Below are 26,900 nucleotides of genomic sequence, written 5' to 3' on the forward strand. Positions count from 1 at the left end.
CGCCGGCCTCCGGTAGAGGGGCGGGGCGCGGCGGGAAAGGAGGCGGGGCGACGGGCGGCCAATAGGAGGGCGAGGGGGGCGGGGCCAGCGGGGCCGGCCGGGACGCGGGGGGGGAAGCGGCGATCGCGGTCGCGGAGCGGTGAGTTGGGGGGGGGGGGGCGACGGGCGACACCGGGGCCCACGTGACCCAGGGCCCACGTGACCCGCCCCCTCCCCTATATGTCCTGACACACGTGACTTCCCCCCCCCCCCGGGCTGGCTGCCCGCTATAGGGACCGGGACGCACGTGACACCCCCCACCCCCCCTCCGTAGCCCGGGGTCCCCTATAGGGGCCGGGACCCACGTGACCGCCCCCCCATACGTCCCAGGCCATAGGGGACCCCCTCCGGGGTGTCTGCGCCCCCCCCCCCGGGCCCCCAGCCCCCCTATAGGGTCTGGGACCCCCTATAGACCAGGCCTCCCTATAGGGACCGAGACCTCTCTGCATGAGGCCCCCTGTCAGCTCCCTATAGGGCCTGGCACCCCCTATAGGACCTGGGACCCCCTATAGACCAGGCGTCTATAGACTTGGTCCCCCTATAGCGGCCAAGACCCCTCTGCATAAGCCCCCCCATCAGCCTTCTATAGGGCCTGAGGTTTTCTATAAGGCCCGGGAGCCCCTACAGGGCTTGGGAGCCCCTATAGACCAGGCTCCTACAGACTCAATCCCTCTATAGGGACCAAAAGTGCTTTGCACTCCCTCACCAGCCCCCTATAGGGGCTGGAGTCTCCTATAAGTCCTGGGAGCCCCTATAGACCAGGTCCCCTATAGGGCCAAGACCCCTCTGCATCACCCCACCCCCCCATCAGCCCTCTATACTGGCTGGGACCCCCTATAAGTCCTGGGAGCCCCTATAGGGCCTGGGAGCCCTTATAGACCAGGTCCCCTATAGAGCCAAGACCCCTCTGCATCAGCCCCCCCCCCCATCAGCTGTCTGGGACCCCCTATAGGGCCTGGGAGCCCCTATAGACCAGGTCCCCTATAGAGCCAAGACCCCTCTGCATCACACCCCCCCCATCGGCCCTCTATACTGGCTGGGACCCCCTATAATGCCTGGGAGCCCCTATAAGGCCTGGGAGCCCCTATAGGGCCTGGGAGCCCCTATAGACCAGGCCCCTATAGACTCAGTCCCCCCCCCCCAGAGCCCCAGTATGGACCAGTGCTCCCAGTTTGGCCCTGCCAGGCCCACTGGGCAGCTCGTCTGCGGGGCCATATGGAGCCATAGGGGGCCATAGGTGCCCGGCGGGGCCATATGGGGCCATAGGTGCCCAGCGGAGGCGTATGGGACCGTATGGACTTTGCCCCGTGGGTGAATGATTGACTCGGCCGCCGGGGGCCGGCGAACGACGGGGGCGGGGAGCGGCGGGCCGGGCGTGCGAGGGCGCGTGCGAGGGGCGTGCGAGGGGCGTGCGAGGGCCGGCGGGCGGGCGGCGAGTCCCGGCCTGCCCGGATCGGCGTGCGGGGAGGGGGGGAAGGAGCGTGCGAGGGACGCGCGTGCCAGGGACGCGCGTGCCAGGGACGGGCGTGCGAGGGGCGCGCGTGGAAGAGGTACTCGTGCAAGGGAGGGGGGGCTTGGGCAAGAGGGGCTGGGGGGGCTCGTGGAAGAGGTGCTCGTGCAAGGGGGGGGTTGTGCAAGAGGTGCTCGTGCAAGGGAGGGGCTCGTGGAAGAGGTGGTTGTGCAAGGGGGGCTCGTGCAAGAGGTGGTTGTGCAAAGGGGGCGCGTGGAAAAGGTGCTCGTGCAAGCGAGGGGCTCGTGCAAGAGGTGGTTGTGCAAGAGGTGGTGCAAGGGGGGCTTGTGCAAGGGTTGCTCGTGGAAAAGATGCTTGTGCAAGGGAGGGGATCGTGGAAAAGGGGCTCGTGCAAGAGGGGCTCGTGCAAGGGGGGCACGTGGAAAAGGTGCTCGTGCAAGCGAGGGCACGTGCAAGAGGTGGCCGTGCAAGAGGTGGTGCAAGGGGGGCTTGTGAAGGAGAGGGGCTCGTGCAAGAGGTGATCGTGCAAGGGGGGCACGTGGAAAAGGTGCTCGTGCAAGCGAGGGGCTCGTGCAAGAGGTGGTTGTGCAAGAGGTGGTGCAAGGGGGGCTTGTGCAAGGGTTGCTCGTGGAAAAGATGCTTGTGCAAGGGAGGGGAGCGTGGAAAAGAGGCTCGTGCGAGAGGTGGCCGTGCAAGAGGTTGTGCAAGGGGCGCTTGCGAAGGAGAGGGGCTCGTGCATGAGATGCTCGTGCAAAAGGGGCTCATGGAAGAAGTACTCGTGCAAGAGGTGCTTGTGCAAGGGTTGCTTGTGGAAAAGATGCTCGTGGAAGGGACGGGAGCGTGGAAAAGGGGCTTGTGCAAGGGGGGCTTTTGGAAGAGGTGCTTGTGCAAGGGAGGTGCTTGTGCAAGGGGGGCTTGTGCACAGGGGGCTCACAGAAAAAGCACTCGTGCGAGAGAGGGGCTTGTGCAAAGGAGGCTCGTGCGAGGGGGGGCCGTGCAAGAGGGGCTTGTGCAAGAGAGGTGCTTGTGCAAGGGGGGCTCGTGCAAGAGGTGCTCGTGCAAGAGATGCACGAGGGGCCCTTGTGCAAAGGCGCTCGTGCAAGGGGTGCTCTCGTGCAAGGGGGGGGCTCGTACGAGGGGGGCCTCTTGCGGGGGGGGGGGCTCGTGCAAGGCAGGTTTGCACGCGCGTGTGCGTGGGACACGCGTGTCCCCCCTCCCCCCCTCGTTAACCTGCCCCTGCTCATGAATGGGGGGGGGGGGAGGCCTCCAGGTGCATTATGGGATGGGGGGGATTCTCCAGTGTCTCGCATGGGGTTGTGCGGGGGGGGGGTCCCTCCCTGAGGGTTTGGGGGTCAAAGGGCACTGGGGGAAAGGGGGGTGGGGGGAGGGGGTGGCCCGGGTCCCTTCTGGGAAAATTGGGGTGGGGGGAGGGGGAGGGGGGAGGGGGAGGGTCTCCGCTGTCCCCTATAGGGGTTATGGGTGGTTTATTGTTGGTTTTTGGGGGGGGGTCAAAGGGCACTGGGGCAAAGGTGAGTGGCCCCGGATGCCTGGGTCCCTTCTGGGAAAGGGGGGGGGAGGGGAAAGGGAGGGGGATTCTCCGCTGTCTCGTATAGGGTTGTGCAGGCCGCTGACCTCCGCCCCCTTCCCCCCGTGTCACCCCCCCCGTGTCACCCCCCCGTGTCACCCCCCCCTCGTGTCACCCCCCCCCCCCCCCGGGTCTGTGTGTCCCCTCCAGATGTTGCAGCTGTGCGTCCCCCGCGGGGGCCGGGCCCTCCTGGGGGTGCGGCTGCTGCGGGGGCCCCCCGGGACCACCCGGCCCGTCAGCTACCAGCCCATCCGCAAGGTCCTGGTGGCCAACCGGGGTAAGTGATGGCCCTGGGGGCCACCCCCTGTCCCCTGGGGGCCCTGGGGACCCCCCCCCGTCCCCTGTGGCCACCCCCTATCCCCTGGTGTCCCCCTTGTCCCCTGGGGGCCACCCCCTGTCCCCTGGTGGCCACCCCCTGTCCCCTGGGTGCCCTGGGCCCCCCCCCGTCCCCTGGGGGCCATCCCCTGTCCCCTGGTGGCCCCCCCGTGTCCCCTGGGTGCCCTGGGCCCCCCCCGTCCCCTGGGGGCCACCCCCTGTCCCCTGGTGGCCCCCATGTCCCCTAGGTGCCCTGGGGCCACCCCCAGCCCCATTGTCCCCCCCTTTGTCCCCTAGGTCCCCCCTTTATCCCCCGGGGCCCCCCCCAGGCTGTCTCCATGGGGTGTCCCCAAGGTGTCCCTGTCCCCGTGTCCCCCCCCCCAGCCAGGCTGTCCCCATGTCCCCGTCCCCATGTCCCTGTCCTCGAGGTGACGTCACCATCCGGGTGTTCCAGGCGTGCACGGAGCTGGGGATCCGGATGGTGGCCATGTCCCCTTCCCAGTCGGGGTGTCCCCAAGATGTCCCCATCCCCATGTCCCCAGCGGGACGGGGTGTCCCTGGGGTGTCCCCGTGTCCCTGTCCCCATGTCCCCGTGTCCCTGTCCCCGAGGTGACATTGCCATCCGAGTGTTCCAGGCGTGCACGGAGCTGGGGATCCAGATGGTGGCCGTGTCCCCCTCCCAGCAGGGATGTCCCCAGGGTGTCCCCATCCCCATGTCCCCAGCGGGACGGGGTGTCCCTGGGGTGTCCCCATGTCCCTGTCCCCGTGTCCCCCCTAAGGTGACATCACCATCCGGGTCCTTCAGGTGTGCACGGAGCTGGGGATCCGGACGGCGGCCGTGTCCCCCTCCCAGTCGGGGTGTCCCCAGGGTGTCCCCATGTCTCCAGCGGGACGGGGTGTCCCCGGGGCGTCTGTGTCCCCATGTCCCCGTGTCCCCATGTCCCCGTGTCCCCCCCCAGGCGAGATCGCCATCCGGGTGTTCCGGGCCTGCACGGAGCTGGGGATCCGGACGGTGGCCGTGTACTCGGAGCAGGACACGGGGCAGATGCACCGGCAGAAGGCGGACGAGGCCTACCTGGTGGGGCGGGGGCTGCCCCCCGTCCAGGCCTACCTCCACATCCCCGACATCATCCGCGTCGCCCAGGTGCGCCCTATGGCGGGTCCCCTATAGGGGCGTGCCTGGGTCCCCTATGGGGGTGTGCCTGGGTCCCCTATAGGGCTATGTCTGGGACCCCTGGGATGGGGAACGCCTGCGTCCCCTATAGGGCACATGCGTGGGTCCCCTATAGGGGTTTGCCTGGGTCCCATGGGATGGGGAACGCCTGCGTCCCCTATAGGGGTGTGCCTGGGTCCCCTATAGGCATTTGCCTGGGTCCCATGGGATGGGGAACGCCAGTGTCCCCTATAGGGGTGTGCCGGGGTCCCCTATGGGGGTGTGCTGGGGTCCCATGGGACGGGGAACGCCTGTGTCCCCTATAGGGGTGTGCCTGGGTCCCCTATAGGTATGTGCCTGGGTCCTCTATAGGGCTATGTCTGGGACCCCTGGGATGGGGAACACCTGGGTCCCCTATAGGGGCGTGCCAGGGTCCCCTATAGGTATGTGCCTGGGTCCCCTATAGGGCTATGTCTGGGACCCCTGGGATGGGGAACACCTGGGTCCCCTATAGGGGTGTGCCGGGGTCCCCTATGGGGGTGTGCTGGGGTCCCATGGGATGGGGAACGCCTGTGTCCCCTATAGGGGTGTGCCTGGGTCCCCTATAGGGGTTTACCTGGGTCCCATGGGATGGGGAACACCTGTGTCCCCTATAGGGGTGTGCCTGGGTCCCCTATAGGGCTGTCTGAGATCCCTGGGATGGGGAATGCCTGGGTCCCCTATAGGGGTGTGCCGGGGTCCCCTATAGGCATTTGCCTGGGTCCCATGGGATGGGGAACGCCTGTGTCCCCTATAGGGGTGTGCCGGGGTCCCCTATAGGCATTTGCCTGGGTCCCATGGGATGGGGAACGCCTGGGTCCCCTATAGGGGTGTGCCGGGGTCCCCTATAGGGGCTTGCCTGGGTCCCCTATAGGGGTGTGCCTGGGTTCCCTTGGGGGCTACGACTGGGGATCCTATAGGGGAGGATGACTGGGGAGCCTATGGGGGGGCGTGATTGGGGACCCTATGGGAGACACGCCTGGGTCCCCTATAGGGGGGTCATCTGGGTCCCCTGGAGATGGGACCACCCAGATGCTTGGGTCCCTGGGTGGGGGGGGGTCTGGGGGTCGCACAACCCCCCCGGACCCCTGGGTTCCCCCCTCCCCCAGGAGAACGGCGTGGACGCCATCCACCCGGGATACGGATTCCTCTCGGAGCGAGCCGACTTCGCCCAGGCCTGCCTGGACGCGGGGGTCCGGTTCGTGGGACCCCCCCCCGCCGTCGTCCGCAAGATGGGCGATAAAGTGGAGGCTCGCGGCATCGCCGTCGCTGCCGGGGGGGGGCATTGGGGGGGTTGGGGGGCTTATGGGGTTATTTGGGGGGGCCGTGGGGGGGTTATGGGGTTATTTGGGGGGGTTATGGGGGGTTATGGGGTTATTTGGGGGGCTATGGGGGGGTTATGGGATTATTGGGGGGGTTATGGGGATATTTGGGGGGGTTATGGGGGACTTATGGGGTTATTTGGGGCGCTATGGGGGGGTTATGGGGCTATTTGGGGGGTTATGGGGATATTTGGGGGGGTTATGGGGGACTTATGGGGTTATTTGGGGGGCTATGGGGGGGTTATGGGGCTATTTGGGGGTTGGGGGGGTATGGGGGGCTTATGGGGTTATTTGGGGGGGCTATGGGGTTATTTGGGGGTTTATGTTTTTTGGGGGGGGGGCTTATGGGGTTTTGGGGATGCTTATGGGGGGGTGGGGGTTTGGGGGGGATAATGGGGTATTTGGGGGGTTATTGGGGGGATTATGGGCCTATTGGGGGAGTTATGGGGGGTGGGGGGGTCTATGGGGTTTTTGGGGGGCTACAGGAGGCTATGGGGGGGCTATGGGGTTTTTGGGGGGCTATGGAAGGCTATGGGGGGTCTATGGGGTTTTGGGGGGCTGCAGGAGGCTATGGGGGGCTATGGGGTTGTTGGGGGCTATGGGGGGGTCATGGGGGGCTATGGGTGCCAGGGGAGGGTGATGGGGTTAAATGGGTTTGGGGGTTGCCGGGGCGGGGGTCCCCAACACCGGCACTGATGGGCCCCCCCCACCCCAGGAGTGCCGGTGGTGCCGGGGACGCCGGCGCCGGTGTCGGCGCTGTCGGAGGCGCAGGAGTTCGCCCACCAGGTCGGCTTCCCCATCATCTTCAAGGCGGCTCACGGCGGCGGCGGCCGCGGCATGCGGGTGGTCCGCTCCCCCCAGGTACGGGGGACCCCCCCTGCCGTGGGACCCAGGCACCCCAAATCCCTGGGGACCCCCCCCCAGGACCCCCCCTGCCATGGGACCCAGGCACCCAGGACCCCCAAATCCTTGGGACCCCCCCCAAGACCCCTCTGCCATGGGACCCAGATGTCCGGGACCCCCAATTCCCCAGGACCCCCCCAGGACCCCCCTGCCATGGGACCCAGGCACCCCAAATCCTTGGGACCCCCACCCCAAGACACCCCCCTGCCATGGGACCCAGATGTCCGGGACCCCCAATTCCCCAGGACCCCCCCGCCATGGGACCCAGGCACCCCAAATCCTTGGGACCCCCACCCCAAGACACCCCCCTGCCATGGGACCCAGATGTCCAGGACCCCCAATTCCCCAGGACCCCCCCAGGACCCCCCTGCCATGGGACCCAGGCACCCCAAATCCTTGGGACCCCCCCCAAGACCCCCCTGCCATGGGACCCAGGCACCCCAAATCTTTGGGACCCCCACCCCCGGACCCCACCCGCCATGGGACCCCAGGACCCCCAAATCCTTGGGACCCCCAATTCCCCCAGGACACCCCCCCAGGCGTGGGGAACCCAAGTGGGTGGGGGGGGGACCCAGGCATCCAGGGAGGAACCCAGGCATCCGGATGGGATCCAGGCATCCGGATGGGATCCAGGCGTACGGGTGGGATCCAGGCCTCTGGGAGGGGACCTGAGTGGGGGGGGGGGGGGGGACGACACCCAAGCGGGTGGGGGGGACCCAGGGGTCCGGGGGGACCCAGGCGTCCGGGCGTCCGCAGGAGCTGGAGGAGAGCTTTTCCCGCGCCTCCTCGGAGGCTTTGGCCGCTTTCGGCAACGGCGCCCTTTTCGTGGAGAAATTCATCGAGCGCCCGCGGCACATCGAGGTCCAGATCCTGGGTACGGCGGGGGGGGCTGGGGGGTCTCTGGGGGGACCCTGAGGCTTTTGGGGGGGTCTCTGAGGGCTTTGGGGGGTCTCTGGGGGCTTTGGGGGGGACCCAGAGGCTTTTGGGGGAGTCTGTGAGGGCTTTTGGGAGGTCTCTGGGGGCTTTGGGGGGACCCTGAGGCTTTTTGCGGGGTCTCTAGGGGCTTTGGGGGGACCCAGGGGCTTTTTGGGGGGTCTCTGAGGGCTTTTGGGGGGTCTCTGGGGACTTTGGGGGGACCCTGAGGCTTTTTGGGGGGTCTCTAGGGGCTTTGGGGGGACCCAGAGGCTTTTGGGGGGTCTCTGAGGGCTTTGGGGGGGTCTCTGGGGGCTTTGGGGGGACCCTGAGGCTTTTTGGGGGGTCTCTAGGGGCTTTGAGGGGACCCAGAGGCTTTTGGGGGGTCTCTGAGGGCTTTGGGGGGTCTCTGGGGGCTTTGGGGGGGACCCAGAGGCTTTTTGGGGGGTCTCTAGGGGCTTTGGGGAGTCTCTGGGGGCTTTGGGGGGACCCAGAGGCTTTTGGGGGGGTCTGTGGGGGCTTTGGGGGGACCCTGAGGCTTTTTGGGGGGTCTCTAGGGGCTTTGGGGGGACCCAGAGGCTTTTGGGGGGGTCTCTGAGGGCTTTGGGGGGGTCTCTGGGGGCTTTGGGGGGACCCTGAGGCTTTTGGGGGGTCTCTAGGGGCTTTGAGGGGACCCAGAGGCTTTTGGGGGGGTCTCTGAGGGCTTTGGGGGGTCTCTGGGGGCTTTGGGGGGGACCCAGAGGCTTTTGGGGGGGTCTGTGGGGGCTTTGGGGGGACCCTGAGGCTTTTTGGGGGGTCTCTGGGGGCTTTGGGGGGACGCAGAGGCTTTTGGGGGGGTCTCTAGGGGCTTTTGGGGGGGACCCAGAGCCTTCTGGGGGGGTCTCTGGGGGCTTTGGGGGGACCCTGAGGCTTTTTGGGGGGTCTCTAGGGGCTTTTGGGGGGGACCCTGGAGCTTCGGGGGGCCCTCAGGGGTTTGAGGGGGTCCCCAGCTCCTCCTAGGGCACCTCAAGGGGGTTTGGGGGCAGTTGGGAGATTTTGGGGGTCTGAGGGTTTTGGGGGGGCTGGGGGAAGAGATTTGGGGGGGCCCAGTTGGGTTTGGGGGGCAGGAGTTAATGGGGGGAGGATGGGGGTGTCCGGAGGCCTGGGTCCCTTTTTGGGGTACGTGGAGACCTGGGTCCCTCAAGGGGGGGGGGGGGGGGGGGGGGGGCACCCGGAGGCGTGGGTCCCTTTTGGGGTGCGCGGAGGCCTGGGTCCCTTTTTGGGGTGCGCGGCCCCCCCCCCCGTTCTGACCCCGCCGCCGTTCCCAGGGGACCAGCACGGGAACGTCGTCCACCTCTACGAGCGGGATTGCTCCATCCAACGCCGCCACCAAAAGGTGGTGGAAATCGCCCCGGCCGCCCGCCTGCACCCCGAGCTCCGCGCCCGCCTGGCCAGCGACGCCGTCCGCCTCGCCCAGCAGGTACCGGCACCCAGGAGGCCCTGGGGGGGCACCCGGGGGTCCGGAGAGGCACCCAGGGGTCCAGGGGGGCACCCAGGGGTCTGGAGAGGCACCCAGGGGTCCAGGGGGGCACCCAGGGGTCCAGGGGGGCACCCAGGAGCCACGGGGGGGACCCAGGGATCCAGGGTGGCACCCAAGAGTCCAGAGAAGGACCCAGGAGCCCAGGGGGGCACCCAGGAGTCCAGAGAGGGACCCAGTAGCCCAGGGGGTTCCCAGGAGCCAGGGGGGGACCCAGGAGTCCAGAGAGGCACCCAGGAGCCCAGGGTGGCACCCAAGAGCCCAGGGAGGGACCCAGGAGCCCAGGGGGGGACCCAGGAGTCCAGAGAGGGACCCAAGAGCCCAGGGTGGCACCCAAGAGCCCAGGGAGGGACCCAGGAGCCCGGGGGGGACCCAGGAGTCCAGAGAGGGACCCAAGAGCCCAGGGTGGCACCCAAGAGCCCAGGGAGGGACCCAGGAGCCCAGGGGGGGACCCAGGAGTCCAGAGAGGGACCCAGGAGCCCAGGGGGGGACCCAAGAGCCCAGGGAGGCACCCAAGAGCCCAGGGGGGGACCCAGGAGCCCAGGGGGGCACCCAGGAGTCCAGAGAGGGACCCAGGAGTCTGGAGAGGGACCCAGGGGCCCAGGGAGGCATCCAAGAGCCCAGGGGGGGGACCCAGGAGCCCAGGGGGGGACCCAGGAGCGCAGGGTGGCACCTAAGAGCCCAGGGAGGCACCCAGGAGCCCAGGGAGGCACTCAGGAGCCAGGGGGGCACCCAGGAGCCCAGGGAGGGACCCAGGAGCCCAGGGGGGGACCCAGGAGCCCAGGGTGGCACCTAAGAGCCCAGGGAGGGACCCAGGAGCCCAGGGAGGCACCCAGGAGCCCAGGGAGGCACTCAGGAGCCAGGGAGGCACCCAGGAGCCCAGGGGGGCACCCAAGAGTCCAGGGGAGCACCCAGGGATCCAGGGGGGGACCCAGGAGCCCAGGGGGGCACCCAGGCACCCAAGGGGACCCCGGCATCGGGGACCCCCCGGGGTCCGGGCTGACGGCGGGGGGGTGCCGCAGGTGGGCTACGAGAACGCGGGGACGGTGGAGTTCCTGGTGGATCAGAACGGGGATTACTACTTCATCGAGGTCAACTCCCGCCTGCAAGTGGAACACACGGTCACCGAAGAGATCACCGAGTGAGTGTCCACCCCTGGGTGCCCCCCCGGGTGCCTGGGTGCCCCCCCAAATGCCTGGGGTGCCCCCCCCAGGACGCCGGGGTCCCCCCTGGGTGCAGGGGGTTACGGGATGCTTCTGCTTCCCGGGATGGTTGGGTGCCCGGAGGGATGCGGGATGCTCTGGTCCCCCAAATACCGGGGTCCCCCCCAAATACCGGCGTCCCCCCAAATACCGGGGTCCCCCCCAAAGGCTGGGGTCCCCCCCAGATGCCAGGGTCCCCCCCAAATACCAGGGTCCCCCCCAGGACACCTGGGTGCCCCCCCTGGGTGCAGGGGGTTACGGGATGCTTCTGCTTCCCGGGATGGTTGGGTGCCCGGAGGGATGTGGGATGCTCTGGTCCCCCAAATACCGGGGTCCCCCCCAAATACCGGGGTCCCCCCCAGATGCCAGGGTCCCCCCTGGACACCGGGGTCCCCCCCAGACGCTTGGGTCCCCCCCGGACACCTGGGTCCCTGGGGTGGGGGGGGGTTGCAGGATGGTTCTGGGCCCTGGCGGGATGCGGGATGCTCCGGTCCCCCCCAAACACCGGGGTCCCCCCCAAACACCGGGGTCCCCCTCAGTGACCCCCGGCCAGCGTGGACCTGGTCCACGCTCAGCTGCAGGTGGCGGCGGGGCGGTCGCTGCCGGAGCTGGGGCTGCGGCAGGAGAGCATCCGGGTGAACGGCTGCGCCATCCAGTGCCGCGTCACCACCGAGGACCCCGCCCGCGGCTTCCAGCCCGACACCGGGCGCATCGAGGTGCCCCCGTGGGACCCCCCCGCCTTGGGGACCCCCCACCCCACCTTGGGACCCCCCCTCACCTTGGGGACACCCCCCCCCACCTTGGGGACACCCCCCTTGGGGACAACCCCCACCACCACCACCTTGGAGACCCCCCCACCACCACCTTGGGGACCCCCTCACCCCACCCTTGGGACCCCCCACCCTTGGGACCCCCCTCACCTTGGGGACCCCCCACCACCTTGGGGACCCCCCACCCCACCTTAGGACACCACCACCCCCACCTTGGGACCCCCCCCACACCTTGGGGACCCCCCCCTTGGGGACAACCCCCCCACCACCACCTTGGGGACACCCTCACCCCACCTTGGGACCCCCCTCACCTTGGGGACACCCCCCCCCACCTTGGGACCCCCCACCCTTGGGACCCCCTACGGGACCCCCTTGGGACCCCCCACCCTTGGGATGCCCCTATGGGACCCCTATAGGTCCCCCTCCTAGGACCCCCTCATGGGACCCCCCTTGGGACCCCCCTAGGACCCCTCCCATTAGACCCCCATATAGGGCCCGTAGGTGCCTGCAGGAGGCTCTATAGGGGCTCTGTGGGACCATATAGGGCCCGTAGGTGCCGGCAGGAGGCTCTATAGGGGTTTGTAGGACCATATAGGGCCCATAAGTGCCTGTAGGAGGCTCTATAGTGGTCTGTGAGACCATATAGGGCCCATAGGTGCCGGCAGGAGGCTCTATAGGGGTTTGTAGGACCATATAGGGCCCATAAGTGCCTGTAGGAGGCTCTATAGTGGTCTGTGAGACCATATAGGGCCCATAGGTGCCGGCAGGAGGCTTTGTGGGACCCTGTGGGGCGAAGGGGTGCTCGTAGGAGGCTCTATAGGGGCTCCATGGGACTCTATAGGGTCCATAGGTACCTGTAGGAGCCTCTATAGAGGCTCTATGGGATGGAGGGGTGCCCATAGGAGGCTCTGTGGAGTGGATAGGTGCCCATAAGAAGTTCTATAGGGATTCCGTGGGACCACATAGAGCCTATAGATACCCATAGGAGGCTCTATAGGGGCTCCGTGGGACCCTATAGGGTCCATAGGTGCCTGTAGGAAGCTCTGTAGGGGCTCTGCAGGTCGCGGCGTGCCCATAGGAGGCTCTGTGGAGTGGATAGGTGCCCATAAGAAGTTCTATAGGGATTCCATGGGACCACATAGAGCCTATAGGTACCCATGGGAGGCTCTATAGGGGCTCCGTGGGACTCTATAGGGTCCATAGGTGCCTGTAGGAAGCTCTGTAGGGGCTCTGCAGGTCGCGGGGTGCCCATAGGAGGCTCTGGGTGGCGGGTGGGTGCCCACAAGAGGCTGCACAGGGGCCCCGCAGGACCCTTTAGGGCCCACGGGCGCCTATAGGGTTGTCTATAGGGTCTGGGGGTGCCGGCAGGTGTTCCGCAGCGGCGAGGGGATGGGGATCCGCCTGGACGGGGCCTCGGCTTTCCAGGGGGCCCTGATCTCCCCCCACTACGACTCCCTGCTGGTCAAAGTGGTGGCCCACGGGCCCGACCAGCCGGCCGCCGCCGCCAAGATGAGCCGGGCCCTGGCCGAGTTCCGCATCCGCGGGGTCAAGGTGGGGCTTTGGGGGGGGACCCCGGGGTTTGGGGGGTCTCTGGGGGATTTGGGGGGGCACCCGGAGGCTTTGGGGGGTCCTTGTGGCTTTGGGGGGTCTCTGGGGGCTTGGGGGGGACCCTGGGGTTTTTGGGGGACCCTGAGGCTTTGGGGGGGTCTCTGGGGGTTTTGGGGGGACCCTGAGGCTTTTGGGGGGTCTCTGGGGGCTTTGGGGAGGTCTCTGGGGGGTTTGGGGGGACCCTGAGGCTTTTGGGGGGGTCTCTGATGGCTTTGGGGGGGCCCCGGGGCTTTGGGGGGGTCTCTGGGGGTTTTGGGGGGACCCTGAGGCTTTCGGGGGTCTCTGGGGGATTTGGGGGGGTCTCTGGGGCTTTGGGGGCTCCTTGTGGCTTTGGGGGGACCCCACGGTTTTGGGGGGACCCGGCGGTTTTGGGGGGATCCTGAGGCTTTTTTGGGGGTCTCTGGGGCTTTGGGGGGGACCCCGGGGTTTTGGGGGGGACCCAGAGGCTTTTGGGGGTCTCTGGGGGCTTTGGGGGGACTCCAGGGCTTTGGGGAGACCCTGGGGTTTTGGGGGGGACCCGGAGGCTTTTGGGGGTCTCTGGGGGCTTTGGGGGGTTCTTGTGGCTTTGGGGGGACCCTGGGGCTTTTGGGGGTCTCTGGGGGATTTAGGGGGGCTCTTTGGGGGCTTTTGGGGGGTCTTTGGGGGCGACCCTGGGGTTTGGGGAGGGGTCCTGAGGCTTTTGGGGGGTCTCTGGGCTTTGGGGGGTCCTTGTGGCTTTGGGGGGACCCCGGGGCTTTGGGGGGCTCTGGGGGCTTGGGGGGGGGGGGGGGTATTGGGGGGCTCTCGTGCAACGCACAACGGGCTGGAGGGGTCGTGCGCCGCACCGGGGTCCCCGTGCGTCGCACGAGGGGGCTGCTCCCCCCCGCCCCGGTGCGTTGCAGGGGGGGTGGGGGGGGGGGACACGATGACACACGCCGCCGCCGCCGGCCCCTCGTGCGTCGCACGCTAACGAGCGCGTCTCCCGCAGACGAACATCCCCTTCCTGCAGAACGTCCTGGCCCACCCCCAGTTTTTGGGGGGCGCGGCCGACACCCAGTTCATCGACGAGAACCCCGAACTCTTCCACCTCCGCCCCAGCCAGAATCGGGCCCAGAAGTTACTTCACTATCTGGGTATGGGGGCTGGGGGGCCCTGGGGGGGCTGGGAGGGGGAGTGGGGGGCACTGGGGGGCCCTGGGGGGGGCCCTGGGGGCTCTGGGGGGCTGGGAGGGGGAACTGGGGGGCCCTGGGAGGGTCCCTGGGGTCTCTGGGGGGCTGGGAGGGGCCCTGGGGGCTCTGGGGGTCTCTGGGGGGCTGGGAGGGGCACTGGGGGGCTGTGGGAGGGTCCCTGGGGGCTCTGGGGGGGCTGGGAGGGGAACTGGGGGGCCCTGGGAGGGGCCCTGGGGTCTCTGGGGGGGGCTGGGAGGGGCACTGGGGGTCCCTGGGGGCTCTGGGGGGGCTGGGGGGGGGACTGGGGGTCCCTGGGGGCGCTGGGGGGCTGTGGGGGGGCTGGGAGGGGAACTGGGGGGCCCTGGAGGGGGTCCCTGGGGGCCCTGGGGGGGCTGGGAGGGGAACTGGGGGGCCCTGGGGTCTCTGGGGGGCTGGGAGGGGAACTGGGGGGCCCTGGGAGGGTCCCTGGGGTCTCTGGGGGGGCTGGGAGGGGCACTGGGGGTTCCTGGGGGCTCTGGGGGGCTGGGAGGGGCACTGGGGGGCCCTGGGGGGAGTTGGGGGGCCCTGGTAGGGCTGGGAGGGGTTTGGGGGTCCCTGGGGTTTCGGGGGGTCCCACGTGCCCCCCCTCCCCCCCCGCAGGTCACGTGATGGTGAACGGCCCCAGCACCCCCCTCCCGGTCAAGGCCAAGGCGGCGCTGGTGGAGCCCATCCCCCCCCCGGTGCCCATGGGTGAGCGGGGGAAGGGCGGGGCGCGGCGTGTGCTTGGCGTGTGCTCGTGTGTGCCTGGCACGCCGCGGCGTGGGCACAGCCTATGGACGGCGTGTGCTTGGCGTGTGCTTGGCGTGTGCCCAGCCTAGGCATGCGGCGTGCTTGGCGTGTGCTTGGCATGTGCTTGCCGTGTGCCCGGCCTATGCACGCTGTGTGCTTGGCGTGTGCTTGGCATGTGCCCGGCCTACGCACGCTGTGTGCTTGGTATGTGCTTGGCGTGTGCCTGGCATGCCATGGCATGTGCCCAGCCTAGGCATGCTGCGTGCTTGGCGTGTGCTTGGCATGTGCTTGCCGTGTGCCCGGCCTATGCACGCTGTGTGCTGAGCGTGTGCTGGGCGTGTGCTTGGCGTGTGCTTGCCGTGTGCCCGGCCTATGCACGCTGTGTGCTTGGCGTGTGCTTGGCGTGTGCCAGGCCTATGCACGCTGTGTGCTGAGCGTGTGCTGGGCATGTGCTTGCCGTGTGCTTGCCGTGTGCTTGCCGTGTGCCCGGCCTATGCACGCTGTGTGCTTGGCGTGTGCTTGGCGTGCGCCCGGCCTATGCACGCCGTGTGCTTGGTATGTGCTTGGCGTGTGCCTGGCGCACCGCGGCGCGTGCCCGGCCTACGCACGCTGTGTGCCGGGCGCGTGCCCGGCGCCGCTCACCGCCCCCTCCCCGCCGCGGCAGGGCCCCCCCCGGCGGGGCTGCGGGCGGTGCTGGCGCGGGAGGGCCCGGGGGGCTTCGCCCGGGCGGTGCGGGCTCACCGGGGGCTGCTCCTCACCGACACCACCTTCCGCGACGCCCACCAATCCCTGCTCGCCACCCGCGTCCGCACCCGCGACCTCGCCCGCGTCGCCCCCTTCGTCGCCCACGCCCTCAGCCCCCTCTGCAGCATGGAGACCTGGGGAGGTGAGGAGGGGGCGTGGCCTGCGGGAGGGGGCGTGGTCTCTGGGGGGCGGGGCCTGAAGGGGGGCGGGGTCTCGGGGTGGGTCCCCATGGGGCTGGGGTGCGCAGGGTTAATGGGAGGGATGCTGCAGGGGGCGGGGCTTCGGCGGGGGGTGGGAAGGGGCGAGGCTTGAAGGGGTGTGGTCTCAGGGTGGGGCTGCTCCAGTGGGCGGAGCTTCAGCGAGGGGGCAGGGTTTGGGGAAGGGAAGGGGCGTGAAGGGGTGTGGTCTCAGGGTGGAACTGCCCCCCCAGTGGGTGGGGCTTCAGCGAGGGGGTGGGGCTTTAAGGGGTGTGGTCTCAGGGTGGGGCATTGGTGGGCCTCCCCAGGGGCGGGGCTTCAGGGAGGGGGCGTGGTTTAAGGCAAAGGGGCGGGGCTTGAAGGGGTGTGGTCTCAGGATGGGGCTGCCCTGGGGGTGGGGTTTCAACAAGGGGGCGTGGTTTGGGGCGAGGGGTGGGGCTTGAAGGGGTGTGGTCTCGGGATGGGGCATTGTTGGGGGCACCTCAGGGGGTGGGGCTATGCCCATAGGGTGTGGCCGGGAAGTGGGGCGTGGTTTTGAGGGGCGGGGCCTTCCCATGGGAAGGGGTGTGGCTTGGGGGCGGGGCTTTTATAGGGTGGGCGTGGCTAATGGGGCGGGGCTTGCAGGGAGGCACTAAGCCACGCAGCAGAGGTGGAAGGGCTGGGGGTGGGGGGGCCTTGTGCAAAGGGGCGAGGCTTGCACAAGGGGGGGGCGGGGTTTGCACGGGAGGGGCGGGGCTTGCCCCATGTGACCGCCCGGGGGCGGGGCGTGTCCGGCAGGCGCCACCTTCGACGTGGCCATGCGGTTCCTGCACGAGTGCCCCTGGGAGCGGCTGCGGGAGCTGCGGCGCCTGGTCCCCAACATCCCCTTCCAGATGCTGCTGCGCGGCGCCAACGCCGTCGGCTACACCAACTACCCCGACAACGTCGTCTACCGGTCAGCGGGGACGCGGGGGGAGGGGGGGGGACGGGGGGACATGGGGGGACGTGGGGGGACATGAAGGGTAAGGGGACATGGGGACGTGGAGGGATGTGGGGACATGGGGGGATGAGGGGACACGGGGACGTGGGGGGACGTGGGGACGTGGGGGGATGGGGGGACGTGGGGGGAGGTGGGGACATGGGGGGACATGGGGACGTGGAGGGATGTGGGGACATGGGGGGATGTGGGGACGTGGGGGGAGGTGGGGACATGGGGGGACATGGGGACGTGGAGGGATGTGGGGACATGGGGGGATGAGGGGACACGGGGACGTGGGGGGATGTGGGGACGTGGGGGGAGGTGGGGACATGGGGGGACTTGGGGGCATGGGGGGACATGGGGACGTGGAGGGATGTGGGGACATGGGGATGTGGGGGGACACGGGGACGTGGGGGGACATGGGGGGACATGGGGAGACATGGAGGGATGAGGGGACACGGGGACAGGGGGGACATGGAGGGATGAAGGCACATGGGGACATGGACGGACATGGGGACACGGAGGGATTTGGGGACACGGGGACACAGGAGGGGACACGGGGAGGGGACGCGAGGACCCCCAGGCTCCCCCTACCCCCTCCTCCCCCTCCCCCCCCCCCCCCCAGCTTCTGCGAGGTGGCGGTGGCCAATGGGATGGACATCTTCCGCGTCTTCGACGCCCTCAACTACCTCCCCAACCTGCTGCTGGGGGTGGAGGCGGCCGGGCGGGCGGGCGCGGTGGTGGAGGCCGCCCTCTCCTACACCGGCGACGTGGCCGACCCCACCCGCACCAAGTACACCCTCGACTACTACCTGGCCCTGGCCCGCGAGCTGGTGGCCGCCGGCACCCACATCCTCTGCATTAAGGTTTGGGGGGGGGGGGTTTAGGGGGGGACTGGGGGGTGGGAAGGGGGGTTAGGGGACGTGGGAAGGGGGTTTGGGGGGGTCTTGGGGGGATTTTGGGGAGCCTGGAGGGGATGGGAGGGGGATTTGGGGGGATGGGAAGGGGGTTGGGGGGTCTGGGGGGATTTTGGGGAGCCTGGAGGGGATGGGAGGGGGATTTGGGGGGATGGGAAGGGGGTTTGGGGGCTCCTGGGGGGATGGGAAGGGGGTTTGGGGGGTCTGGGGGGATTTTGGGGAGCCTGGAGGGGATGGGAGGGGGATTTGGGGGGATGGGAAGGGGGTTTGGGGGCTCCTGGGGGGATGGGAAGGGGGTTTGGGGGGTCTGGGGGGATTTTGGGGAGCCTGGAGGGGATGGGAGGGGGATTTGGGGGGATGGGAAGGGGGGTTGGGGGGTCTTGGGGGGATTTTGGGGGGCCTGGAGGGGGATTGGGGGGATGGGAAGGGGCTTTGGGGGGTCTTGGGGGTAGATTTGGGGGTCCCCGACTCCCCCAAACCGCGGGGGCGGGGAGGATCGAGACGGGCTGGGAAGTGGGGGAGGGTCCCCACGCCCCCCCGACCCCCGTGACCCCCCGTGACCCCCATGCCCCGCCCCCAGGACATGGCGGGGCTGCTGACGCCGGCGGCCGCCCGCCTGCTGGTGGGCGCCCTACGGGAGCGCTTCCCCGAGGTGCCGCTGCACGTCCACACCCACGACACCGCCGGGGCCGCCGTCGCCTCCATGTTGGCGGCCGCCAACGCCGGCGCCGACGTGGTGGACGTGGCGGTGGACGCCATGTCCGGCATGACCTCCCAACCCAGCATGGGCGCCTTGGTGGCCTGCGCCCGTGGGACCCCCCTCGACACAGGTACGGACACCCCCGCGGAGGGGCCGCCGTGGTCGTGGAGGTGGTGACATGGTCGTGGAGGAGGGGGTGACGTGGTTATGGAGGTGCCACCATGTTATGGAGGTGGGGACGTGGTTGTGGAGGAGGGGGTGACGTGGTCGTGGAGGTGCCACCATGTTATGGAGGTGGTGACGTGGTTATGGAGGTGCCACCATGTTATGGAGGTGGTGACGTGGTTATGGAGGTGCCACCACGGTCATAGAGGTGGGGATGTGGTCGTGGAGGAGGTGGTGACGTGGTTATGGAGGTGCCACCATGTTAAGGAGGTGCCACCATGTTATGGAGGTGGGGACGTGGTTGTGGAGGTGCCACCACGGTCATAGAGGTGGGGACGTGGTCGTGGAGGAGGTGGTGACGTGGTTATGGAGGTGCCACCATGTTATGGAGGTGGGGACGTGGTCATGGAGGTGCCACCATGGTCTTGGCAATGGCACTGTGGTCATGGAGGTGGTGATGTGGTCATGGAAGAGGTGGTGACGTGGTTATGGAGATGATGACGTGGTTATAGAGATGATGATGTGGTCATGGAGGTGGGGACGTGGTCATGGAGGTGGCACCAGGGTCATGGAGGTGCCACCATGGCCGTGGCGATGGACCCACGGCCGCGGTGATACCACCTCAATCACGACATTACGCCCAATCCACCGTGTCCCTCAACCACCGGCGGCCCCCAACCCCTCGCCGCCACGTCCCCATGGAGTCCCCACCCATGGGTGCCCCCCACCCACCCCCGTCCCCCCGCAGGCATCGCGCTGGAGCGGGTGTTCGAGTACAGCGAGTACTGGGAGGGGGCGCGGGCGCTCTACGCCGCCTTCGACTGCACGGCCACCATGAAGTCGGGCAACGCCGACGTCTACGAGAACGAGATCCCGGGGGGACAATACACCAACCTCCACTTCCAGGCCCACGCCATGGGGCTGGGCCACAAGTTCAAGGAGGTCAAGAAAGCCTACGCCGAGGCCAACAAGCTCCTCGGGGACCTCATTAAGGTGGGGGGGGGTCTTCATGGGGTGGTCTCCGGGGGGGGAGTGGTCTCCATGGGCTGGGGGGTGGTGGAGATGGTCTTTGTGGGGTGGTTTCCACGGCGTGGTGGTGACGGAGGTGGTCTCTGTGGGGTGGGTGGTCTCCATGGGGTGCGACGGTCTCCGTTGGGTGGTCTCCATGGGGTGGGTGGTCTCCATGGGTTGGGTGGTCTCCGTTGGGTGGTCTCCATGGGGTGGGTGGTCTCCATTGGGTAGTCTCCATGGGTTAGGTGGTCTCCATGGGTTGGGTGGTCTCCGTTGGGTGGTCTCCATGGGGTGCGACGGTCTCCATTGGGTGGTCTCCATGGGTTGGGTGGTCTCCATGGGTTGGGTGGTCTCCATGGAGCGCAATGGTCTCCATTGGGTGGTCTCCATGGGTTGGGTGGTCTCTATGGAGCGCAATGGTCTCCATTGGGTGGTCTCCATGGGTTGGGTGGTCTCCGTTGGGTGGTCTCCATGGGTTGGGTGGTCTCCGTTGGGTGGTCTCCATGGGTTGGGTGGTCTCCGTTGGGTGGTCTCCATGGGGTGCGACGGTCTCCATTGGGTGGTCTCCATGGGTTGGGTGGTCTCCATGGGTTGGGTGGTCTCCATGGAGCGCAATGGTCTCCATTGGGTGGTCTCCATGGGTTGGGTGGTCTCCATGGAGCGCAATGGTCTCCATTGGGTGGTCTCCATGGGTTGGGTGGTCTCCATGGAGCGCAATGGTCTCCATTGGGTGGTCTCCATGGGTTGGGTGGTCTCCGTTGGCTGGTCTCCATGGGTTGGGTGGTCTCCATGGGTTGGGTGGTCTCCATTGGGTGGTCTCCATGGGTTGGCTGGTCTCCATGGGTTGGCTGGTCTCCATTGGGTGGTCTCCATGGGTTGGCTGGTCTCCATGGGTTGGGTGGTCTCCATGGGGTGGGTGGTCTCTGTTGGCTGGTCTACCATGGGTTGGCTGGTCTCCATGGGTTGGGTGGTCTCCGTTGGGTGGTCTCCATGGGTTGGGTGGTCTCCATTGGGTGGTCTCCATGGGCTGGGTGCTCCACGGGTTGGGTGCCACCCCCGAGACGAGACCCCTCTAGGGCGAGCTGCCCCCCCGTCCCTCGCGAGGAGCCCCCCGGGCGCCGCCGCGAGGTGCCGCCCGCGGGGTGACGCCGCCGGGTGTTGCCGGGCGCAGGTGACGCCGTCCTCGAAGGTGGTGGGGGACCTGGCGCAGTTCATGGTGCAGAACGGGCTGACGCGGGAGGAGGTGGAGGCGCGGGCGGACGAGCTCTCCTTCCCCCTCTCCGTGGTGGAGTTCCTCCAGGGGCACATCGGGACCCCCCCGGGGGGCTTCCCCGAGCCCTTCCGCTCCCGGGTGCGTAGGGCTGCTGGGAGGGCGCTGGGAGGCACTGGGAGGGGGCTGGGGGGCACTGGGAGGGGACTGGGGGGCAGTGGGAGGTGACTGGGAGGCACTGGGAGGGGGCTGGGAGGCACTGGGAGGGGACTGGAGTGGGGGGGGGGGCGCTGGAGGGGACTGGGAGGCACTGGGAGGGGGCTGGGAGGCACTGGGAGGGGACTGGAGTGAGCTGGGGGGCACTGGGAGGGGGCTGGGAGGGACTGGGAGGGAACTGGGAGCCACTGCAGGGGACTAGGAGGGGACTGAATTGGGCTGGGGGGCACTGGGAGGGGACTGGAGTGAGCTGGGAGGCACTGGGAGGGGGCTGGGAGGCACTGGGAAGGGACTGGAGTGGGCTGGGGGGCGCTGGGAGGGGGCTGGGAGGCACTGGGGGGGAGCTGGGAGCCACTGCAGGGGACTGCGAGGGGACTGAAGTGGGCTGGGGGGCACTGGGAGGGGACTGGGGGGCAGTGGGTGGTGACTGGGAGGCACTGGGAGGGGACTGGAGTGGGCTGGGGGGCGCTGGAGGGGACTGGGAGGCACTGGGAGGGGGCTGGGGGGCACTGGGAGGGGACTGGAGGGGGCTGGGAGGCACTGGGAGGGGACTGGAGTGAGCTGGGGGGCACTGGGAGGGGGCTGGGAGCCACTGCAGGGGACTAGGAGGGGACTGAAGTGGGCTGGGGGGCACTGGGAGGGGGCTGGGGGGCACTGGGAGGGGGCTGGGGGGGGGTGGGAGGGGACTGGGGGGCAGTGGGAGGTGACTGGGAGGCACTGGGAGGGGACTGGAGTGGGCTGGGGGGCGCTGGAGGGGACTGGGAGGCACTGGGAGGGGGCTGGAGTGGGCTGGGGGGCGCTGGAGGGGACTGGAAGGCACTGGGAGTGAGCTGGGGGGCACTGGGAGGGGACTGGAGTGAGCTGGGGGGCACTGGGAGGGGGCTGGGAGGCACTGGGAGGGAACTGGGAGCCACTGCAGGGGACTAGGAGGGGACTGAAGTGGGCTGGGGGGCGCTGGGAGGGGGCTGGGAGGCACTGGGAGGGAGCTGGAGGGCACTGGGAGGGGACTGGAGGGGACTGGGGGGCACTGGAGGGGAGTGGGAGGCACTGGGAGGGGACTGGAGTGAGCTGGGGGGCACTGGGAGGGGGCTGGGAGGCACTGGGAGGGGACTGGAGTGGGCTGGGGGGCGCTGGAGGGGACTGGGAGGCACTGGGAGGGGGCTGGGGGGCACTGGGAGGGGACTGGGGGGAACTGGAGGGGACTGGGAGGCACTGGGAAGGGACTGGAGGGGGCTGGGGGGCACTGGAGGGGACTGGGAGGCACTGGGACAGGACTGGGAGGCACTGGGAGGGTATGCTGGAGGCCGTTGCCATGGCACCAGGCCCAACGACAGCACGTGGCGCTGGTTGTCATGGCGACGGTCCCTGGCAACGGCCTCCAGTGCCAGCTGCCTGGCAACGGCCCAGCGCTGGTTGCCATGGCATCCTACCTTAGCAACGGGTCCCAGCGCCGGTTGCCATGGCACCCGACCCTAGCAACGGGTCCTAATGCTGGTTGCCATGGCACCCGAGCCTAGCAACGGGCTCTAATGTTGGTTACCATGGCACCAGTCCCTAGCAACGGGTCCTAATGCTGGTTGCCATGGCACCCGACCCTAGCAACGGGTCCTAATGCTGGTTGCCATGGCACCCGACCCTAGCAACGGGCTCTAATGCTGGTTGCCATGGCACCCGACCCTAGCAACGGGTCCTAATGCTGGTTGCCATGGCACCAGCCCCTAGCAACGGGTCCTAATGCTGGTTACCGTGGCACCAGTCCCTAGCAACGGGTCCTAATGCTGGTTGCCATGGCACCAGCCCCTAGCAACGGGTCCTAATGCTGGTTACCGTGGCACCAGTCCCTAGCAACGGGTCCTAATGCTGGTTGCCATGGCACCCGAGCCTAGCAACGGGCTCTAATGTTGGTTACCATGGCACCAGTCCCTAGCAACGGGTCCTAATGCTGGTTGCCATGGCACCCGACCCTAGCAACGGGCTCTAATGCTGGTTGCCATGGCACCCGACCCTAGCAACGGGCTCTAATGTTGGTTACCATGGCACCAGTCCCTAGCAACGGGTCCTAATGCTGGTTGCCATGGCACCTGACCTTAGCAACGGGCTCTAATGCTGGTTGCCATGGCACCAGCCCCTAGCAACGGGCTCTAATGCTGGTTGCCATGGCACCCGACCCTAGCAACGGGCTCTAATGTTGGTTACCATGGCACCCGACCCTAGCAACGGGTCCTAATGCTGGTTGCCATGGCACCTGACCCTAGCAACGGGCTCTAATGCTGGTTGCCATGGCACCAGCCCCTAGCAACGGGCTCTAATGCTGGTTGCCATGGCACCCGACCCTAGCAACGGGCTCTAATGTTGGTTACCATGGCACCCGACCCTAGCAACGGGTCCTAATGCTGGTTGCCATGGCACCAGCCCCTAGCAACGGGTCCTAATGCTGGTTCCCATGGCACCCGACCCTAGCAACGGCTCCCTAGCAACAGCCCCAATGCAGGATGCCCGTCCCTCCGCCCCCCCGCCCCCCCCCCGGTTGCCATGCCAACGGGCCCCCCCCTCCCCCCCGCCAGGTCCTGAAGGAGCTGCCCCGCGTCGAGGGGCGGCCGGGGGCTTCGCTGCCGCCGCTGGATTTCGAGGCGCTGGGGCGGGAGCTGGGGGCGCGGCACGGGGCCCCCCCCCGCCCCGAGGAGCTGCTCTCGGCCGCGCTCTACCCCAAGGTCTACGAGGAATTTCGCACCTTCGCCGCCACCTTCGGCCCCGTCTCCTGCCTGGGCACCCGCCTCTTCCTCGAGGGCCCCACCATCGCCGAGGAGTTCGAGGTGGGGGGGGGGGGCGGGGACTGGGAGGCGCTGGGAGGGGGCTGGGGGGCACTGGGAGGCGCGGGGGGGGGGCGGGAGGGCGCGGGGATGGGAGTGGGGGGCGCTGGGAAGGGGCGGGGGGGCACTGGGAGGGGGCTGGGAGGCACTGGGAGGGGGCTGGAGGGCACTGGGAGGGGGCTGGGAGGCACTGGGAGGCACTGGGAGGGGGCTGGGGGCACTGGGAGGGGACTGGGAAGGGGCTGGAGGGCACTATGAGGGGGCTGGGGGGCACTGGGAGGGGGCTGGGAGGTACTGGGAGGGGGCTGGAGGGCACTGGGAGGGGGCTGGGAGGCACTGGGAGGCACTGGGAGGGGGCTGGGGGCAATGGGAGGGGACTGGGGGGCACTGGGAGGGGACTGGGAGGGGGCTGGGGGGCACTGGGAGGGGGCTGGGAGGTACTGGGAGGGGGCTGGAGGGCACTGGGAGGGGGCTGGGGTCACTGGGAGGGGGCTGGGAGGCACTGGGAGGGGGCTGGGGGCAATGGGAGGGGGCTGGGGGGCACTGGGAGGCGCTGGGAGGGGGCTGGAGGGCACTATGAGAGGGCTGGGGGGCAATGGGAGGGGGCTGGGAGGCACTGGGAGGCACTGGGAGGGGGCTGGGGGCAATGGGAGGGGGCTGGGGGGCACTGGGAGGGGACTGGGAGGCACTGGGGAGGACACCCAGCACCCCTTGCACGCCCATGGGTCCCCTCGCACACCCTCGTGCACACCCAGCGCCCTTTGCACACCCATAGGTGTTCTTGCACGCCCCTCGCACACCCCTGGGTCCCCTCGCACACCCCTCGCACACCCCTGGGTCCCCTCGCACACCCATGGGTCCCCTCGCACACCCCTCGCCCGCCCCTCGCACACCCCTGGGGTCCCTCGTGCACCCCTGGGTCCCCTCGCACACCCCTCGCACACCCATGGGTCCCCTTGCACACCCCTGGGGTCCCTCGTGCACCCATGGGTCCCCTCGCACACCCCTCGCACACCCATGGGTCCCCTTGCACACCCCTCGCACACCCATGGGTCCCCTCGCACACCCCTGGGGTCCCTCGCACACCCATGGGTCCCCTCGCACACCCTTTGCACGCCCCTCACACACCCCTGGGGTCCCTCGCACACCCTTTGCACGCCCCTCGCACACCCCTGGGACCCCTCGCCCGCCCCTCGCACACCCCCAGCACCTCTCCCACGCGCCCAGGACCCCTCGTGCACCCATCCCCTCGCCCACCCACCCCTCACCCGCCCACCACTTGCACACCCACCCCTCGCACGCCCACCCTCGCACGCGCAGGTGGAGCTGGAGCGGGGGAAGACGCTGCACATCAAGGCGCTGGCGCTGGGGGACCTGAACGCGGCCGGGCAGCGGGAGGTTTTCTTCGAGCTCAACGGGCAACTGCGCTCCATCCTCGTGCGAGACACCCAGGCCATGAAGGTGGGGGGCTGGGGGGTTTGGGGGGCGGGGGGGGTCCGAGGAGGGGGGTTGGGGGGGGTTTGGGGGGTCTGAAGGGGTTTTGGGGGGTCCCAGGGGGTGACGGGGGGTTTCTTGGAGCTCGATGGGTGAATGGGCTCCATCCTCGTGCGAGGCACCCAGGCCATGAAGGTGGGGGGCTGGGGGGTTTGGGGGGGCGGGGGGGGTCCGAGGAGGGGGGTTGGGGGGGGTTGGGGGGTTTTGGGGGGTCCCAGGGGGTGACGGGGGGGGTTGTGGGGCTCGATGGGTGAATGGGCTCCGTCCTCGTGCGAGGCACCCAGGCCATGAAGGTGGGGGGGTGAGGGGGGGTTTTGGGGGACACGGGGGGTCCTGGGGGACATGGGGGGGGTTGGGGGGACACAGGGGGGTCTTGGGGGACCTGGGGGGTCCTGGAGGACATGGGGGGTTTGGGGGTCATTGGGGGGTCCTGGGGGACCTGGGGGGTTTTGGGGGACACAGGGGGGTTTGGGGGGACACGGGGGGTCTTGGGGGACCTGGGGGGTCCTGGGGGACACGGGGGGATCCTGGGGCAATGGGGGGTTTGGGGGGACACGGGGGGTCTGGGGGACCCGGGGGGTTTGGGGGGACACGGGGGGTCCTGAGGGACCTGGGGGGTTTTGGGGGACACAGGGGGGTTTGGGGGGACACGGGGGGTCTTGGGGGACCTGGGGGGTCCTGGGGGACCTGGGAGGGTTTTGGGGGACATAGGGGGGTCCTGGGGGGTCTTGGGGGGGTTTTGGGGGACCCGGGGGTTTTGGGGGATACAAGGGGGTCCTGGAGGACATGGGGGAGTCCTGGGGGACACGGGGGGGTCCTGGGGCAATGGGGGGGTTTGGGGGGACACGGGGGGTCCTGAGGGACCTGGGGGGTTTTGGGGGGACACGGGGGGGTTTGGGGGGATACAGGAGGCTTTTGAGGGACATGGGGGGTCCTGGGGGACCTGGGGGGCTTTTGGGGGACCCGGGGGGTTTGGGGGGACATGGGGGGGTCCTGGGGGACACGGGGGGGTTTGGGGGACACGGGGGGGTCCTGGGGCAATGGGGGGTTTGGGGGGACACGGGGGGTCCTGGGGGACACGGGGGGGTTTGGGGGACACGGGGGGGTCCTGGGGGTCCCATCCCCCCCCTCACCCCCCACCCCCCCCCCCCCAGGAGATGCACGTGCACCCGAAGGCGGAGCGGGGGGCCAAGGGGCAGGTGGGGGCCCCCATGCCGGGGGAGGTGGTGGAGGTGCGCGTGGCCGCGGGGGCGCCGGTGGCCAAGGGGGACCCCCTCTGCGTCCTCAGCGCCATGAAGATGGAGACGGTGGTGACGGCGCCCCTGGCCGGCACCGTCACCCGCCTCCACGTCCGCCCCGGCATGAGCCTGGAGGGCGAGGACCTCATCGTCGAAATCGAGTAGGGGGGAGGGGCACGGGCCCCCCCCCCTCCCCAAACCCCTCGGACCCCCCCCCCCAAAAAAAAAACCACCCCCCACCCCCCCAAAACCCCCCTAAAATGGCGCCGCTGCAAACGGTGCGCTGGCCCTTTAAGAGCGAATTGCGCCCCCCCCGCAGTAGCGCCCCCTGCTGGCCGAAGGGGGGCACAACGGGGGGGGCACCCCCTTAATGAGGGGGCACCCCTTAATTGGGGGGGGTCAGGTCTTCCTTGGGGGGCACCCCGTAATTGGGGGGCACCCAGTTGGGGGGGGGGCACCCATGGGGGGGCACCCATGGGGGGGCACCCC

General features: G+C 69.0%; 1 protein-coding gene across 2 annotated transcripts; it reads left to right on the plus strand.

The window, feature by feature from the left end:
• Positions 1-39: 39 nt before the first annotated feature.
• Positions 40-26,895, plus strand: PC (pyruvate carboxylase). Of its 2 annotated transcripts, none has more exons than XM_087772973.1 (21): positions 40-139; positions 3,246-3,372; positions 4,370-4,554; positions 5,712-5,876; positions 6,639-6,785; positions 7,584-7,701; positions 9,047-9,198; positions 10,278-10,396; positions 11,011-11,173; positions 12,596-12,778; positions 13,803-13,947; positions 14,623-14,712; positions 15,416-15,637; positions 16,470-16,626; positions 17,276-17,516; positions 18,148-18,397; positions 19,181-19,425; positions 20,615-20,794; positions 23,434-23,682; positions 25,000-25,140; positions 26,328-26,893. In XM_087772973.1, exons 2-21 carry the CDS (start codon positions 3,246-3,248, stop codon positions 26,574-26,576), a joined length of 3,528 nt encoding a protein of 1,175 aa, XP_087629099.1. In that variant the 5' UTR covers positions 40-139; the 3' UTR covers positions 26,577-26,893. The 2 variants fall into 2 exon arrangements, with proteins under 2 accessions (XP_087629099.1, XP_087629100.1); XM_087772974.1 differs by lacking the exon at positions 40-139 and adding an exon at positions 1,465-1,589 and having other exon boundaries at positions 26,328-26,895.
• Positions 26,896-26,900: the final 5 nt, after the last annotated feature.

The sequence above is a fragment of the Nipponia nippon genome, unplaced genomic scaffold, assembly GCF_047370975.1.
Source record: "Nipponia nippon isolate SJK-2023a ecotype South Korea unplaced genomic scaffold, ASM4737097v1 scaffold_38, whole genome shotgun sequence".
NCBI lineage: Eukaryota > Metazoa > Chordata > Aves > Pelecaniformes > Threskiornithidae > Nipponia > Nipponia nippon.

Coding starts and splice junctions, on each gene's coding strand:
- PC (XM_087772973.1), top strand. CDS start 3,246: ATGTTGCAGCTGTGCGTCCCCCGCGGGGGCCGGGCCCTCCTGGGGGTG. Junction 14,713..15,415: donor CCCCCCCCCGGTGCCCATGG/GTGAGCGGGGGA, acceptor CCGCCGCGGCAG/GGCCCCCCCCGGCGGGGCTG. Junction 25,141..26,327: donor GAGACACCCAGGCCATGAAG/GTGGGGGGCTGG, acceptor CCCCCCCCCCAG/GAGATGCACGTGCACCCGAA.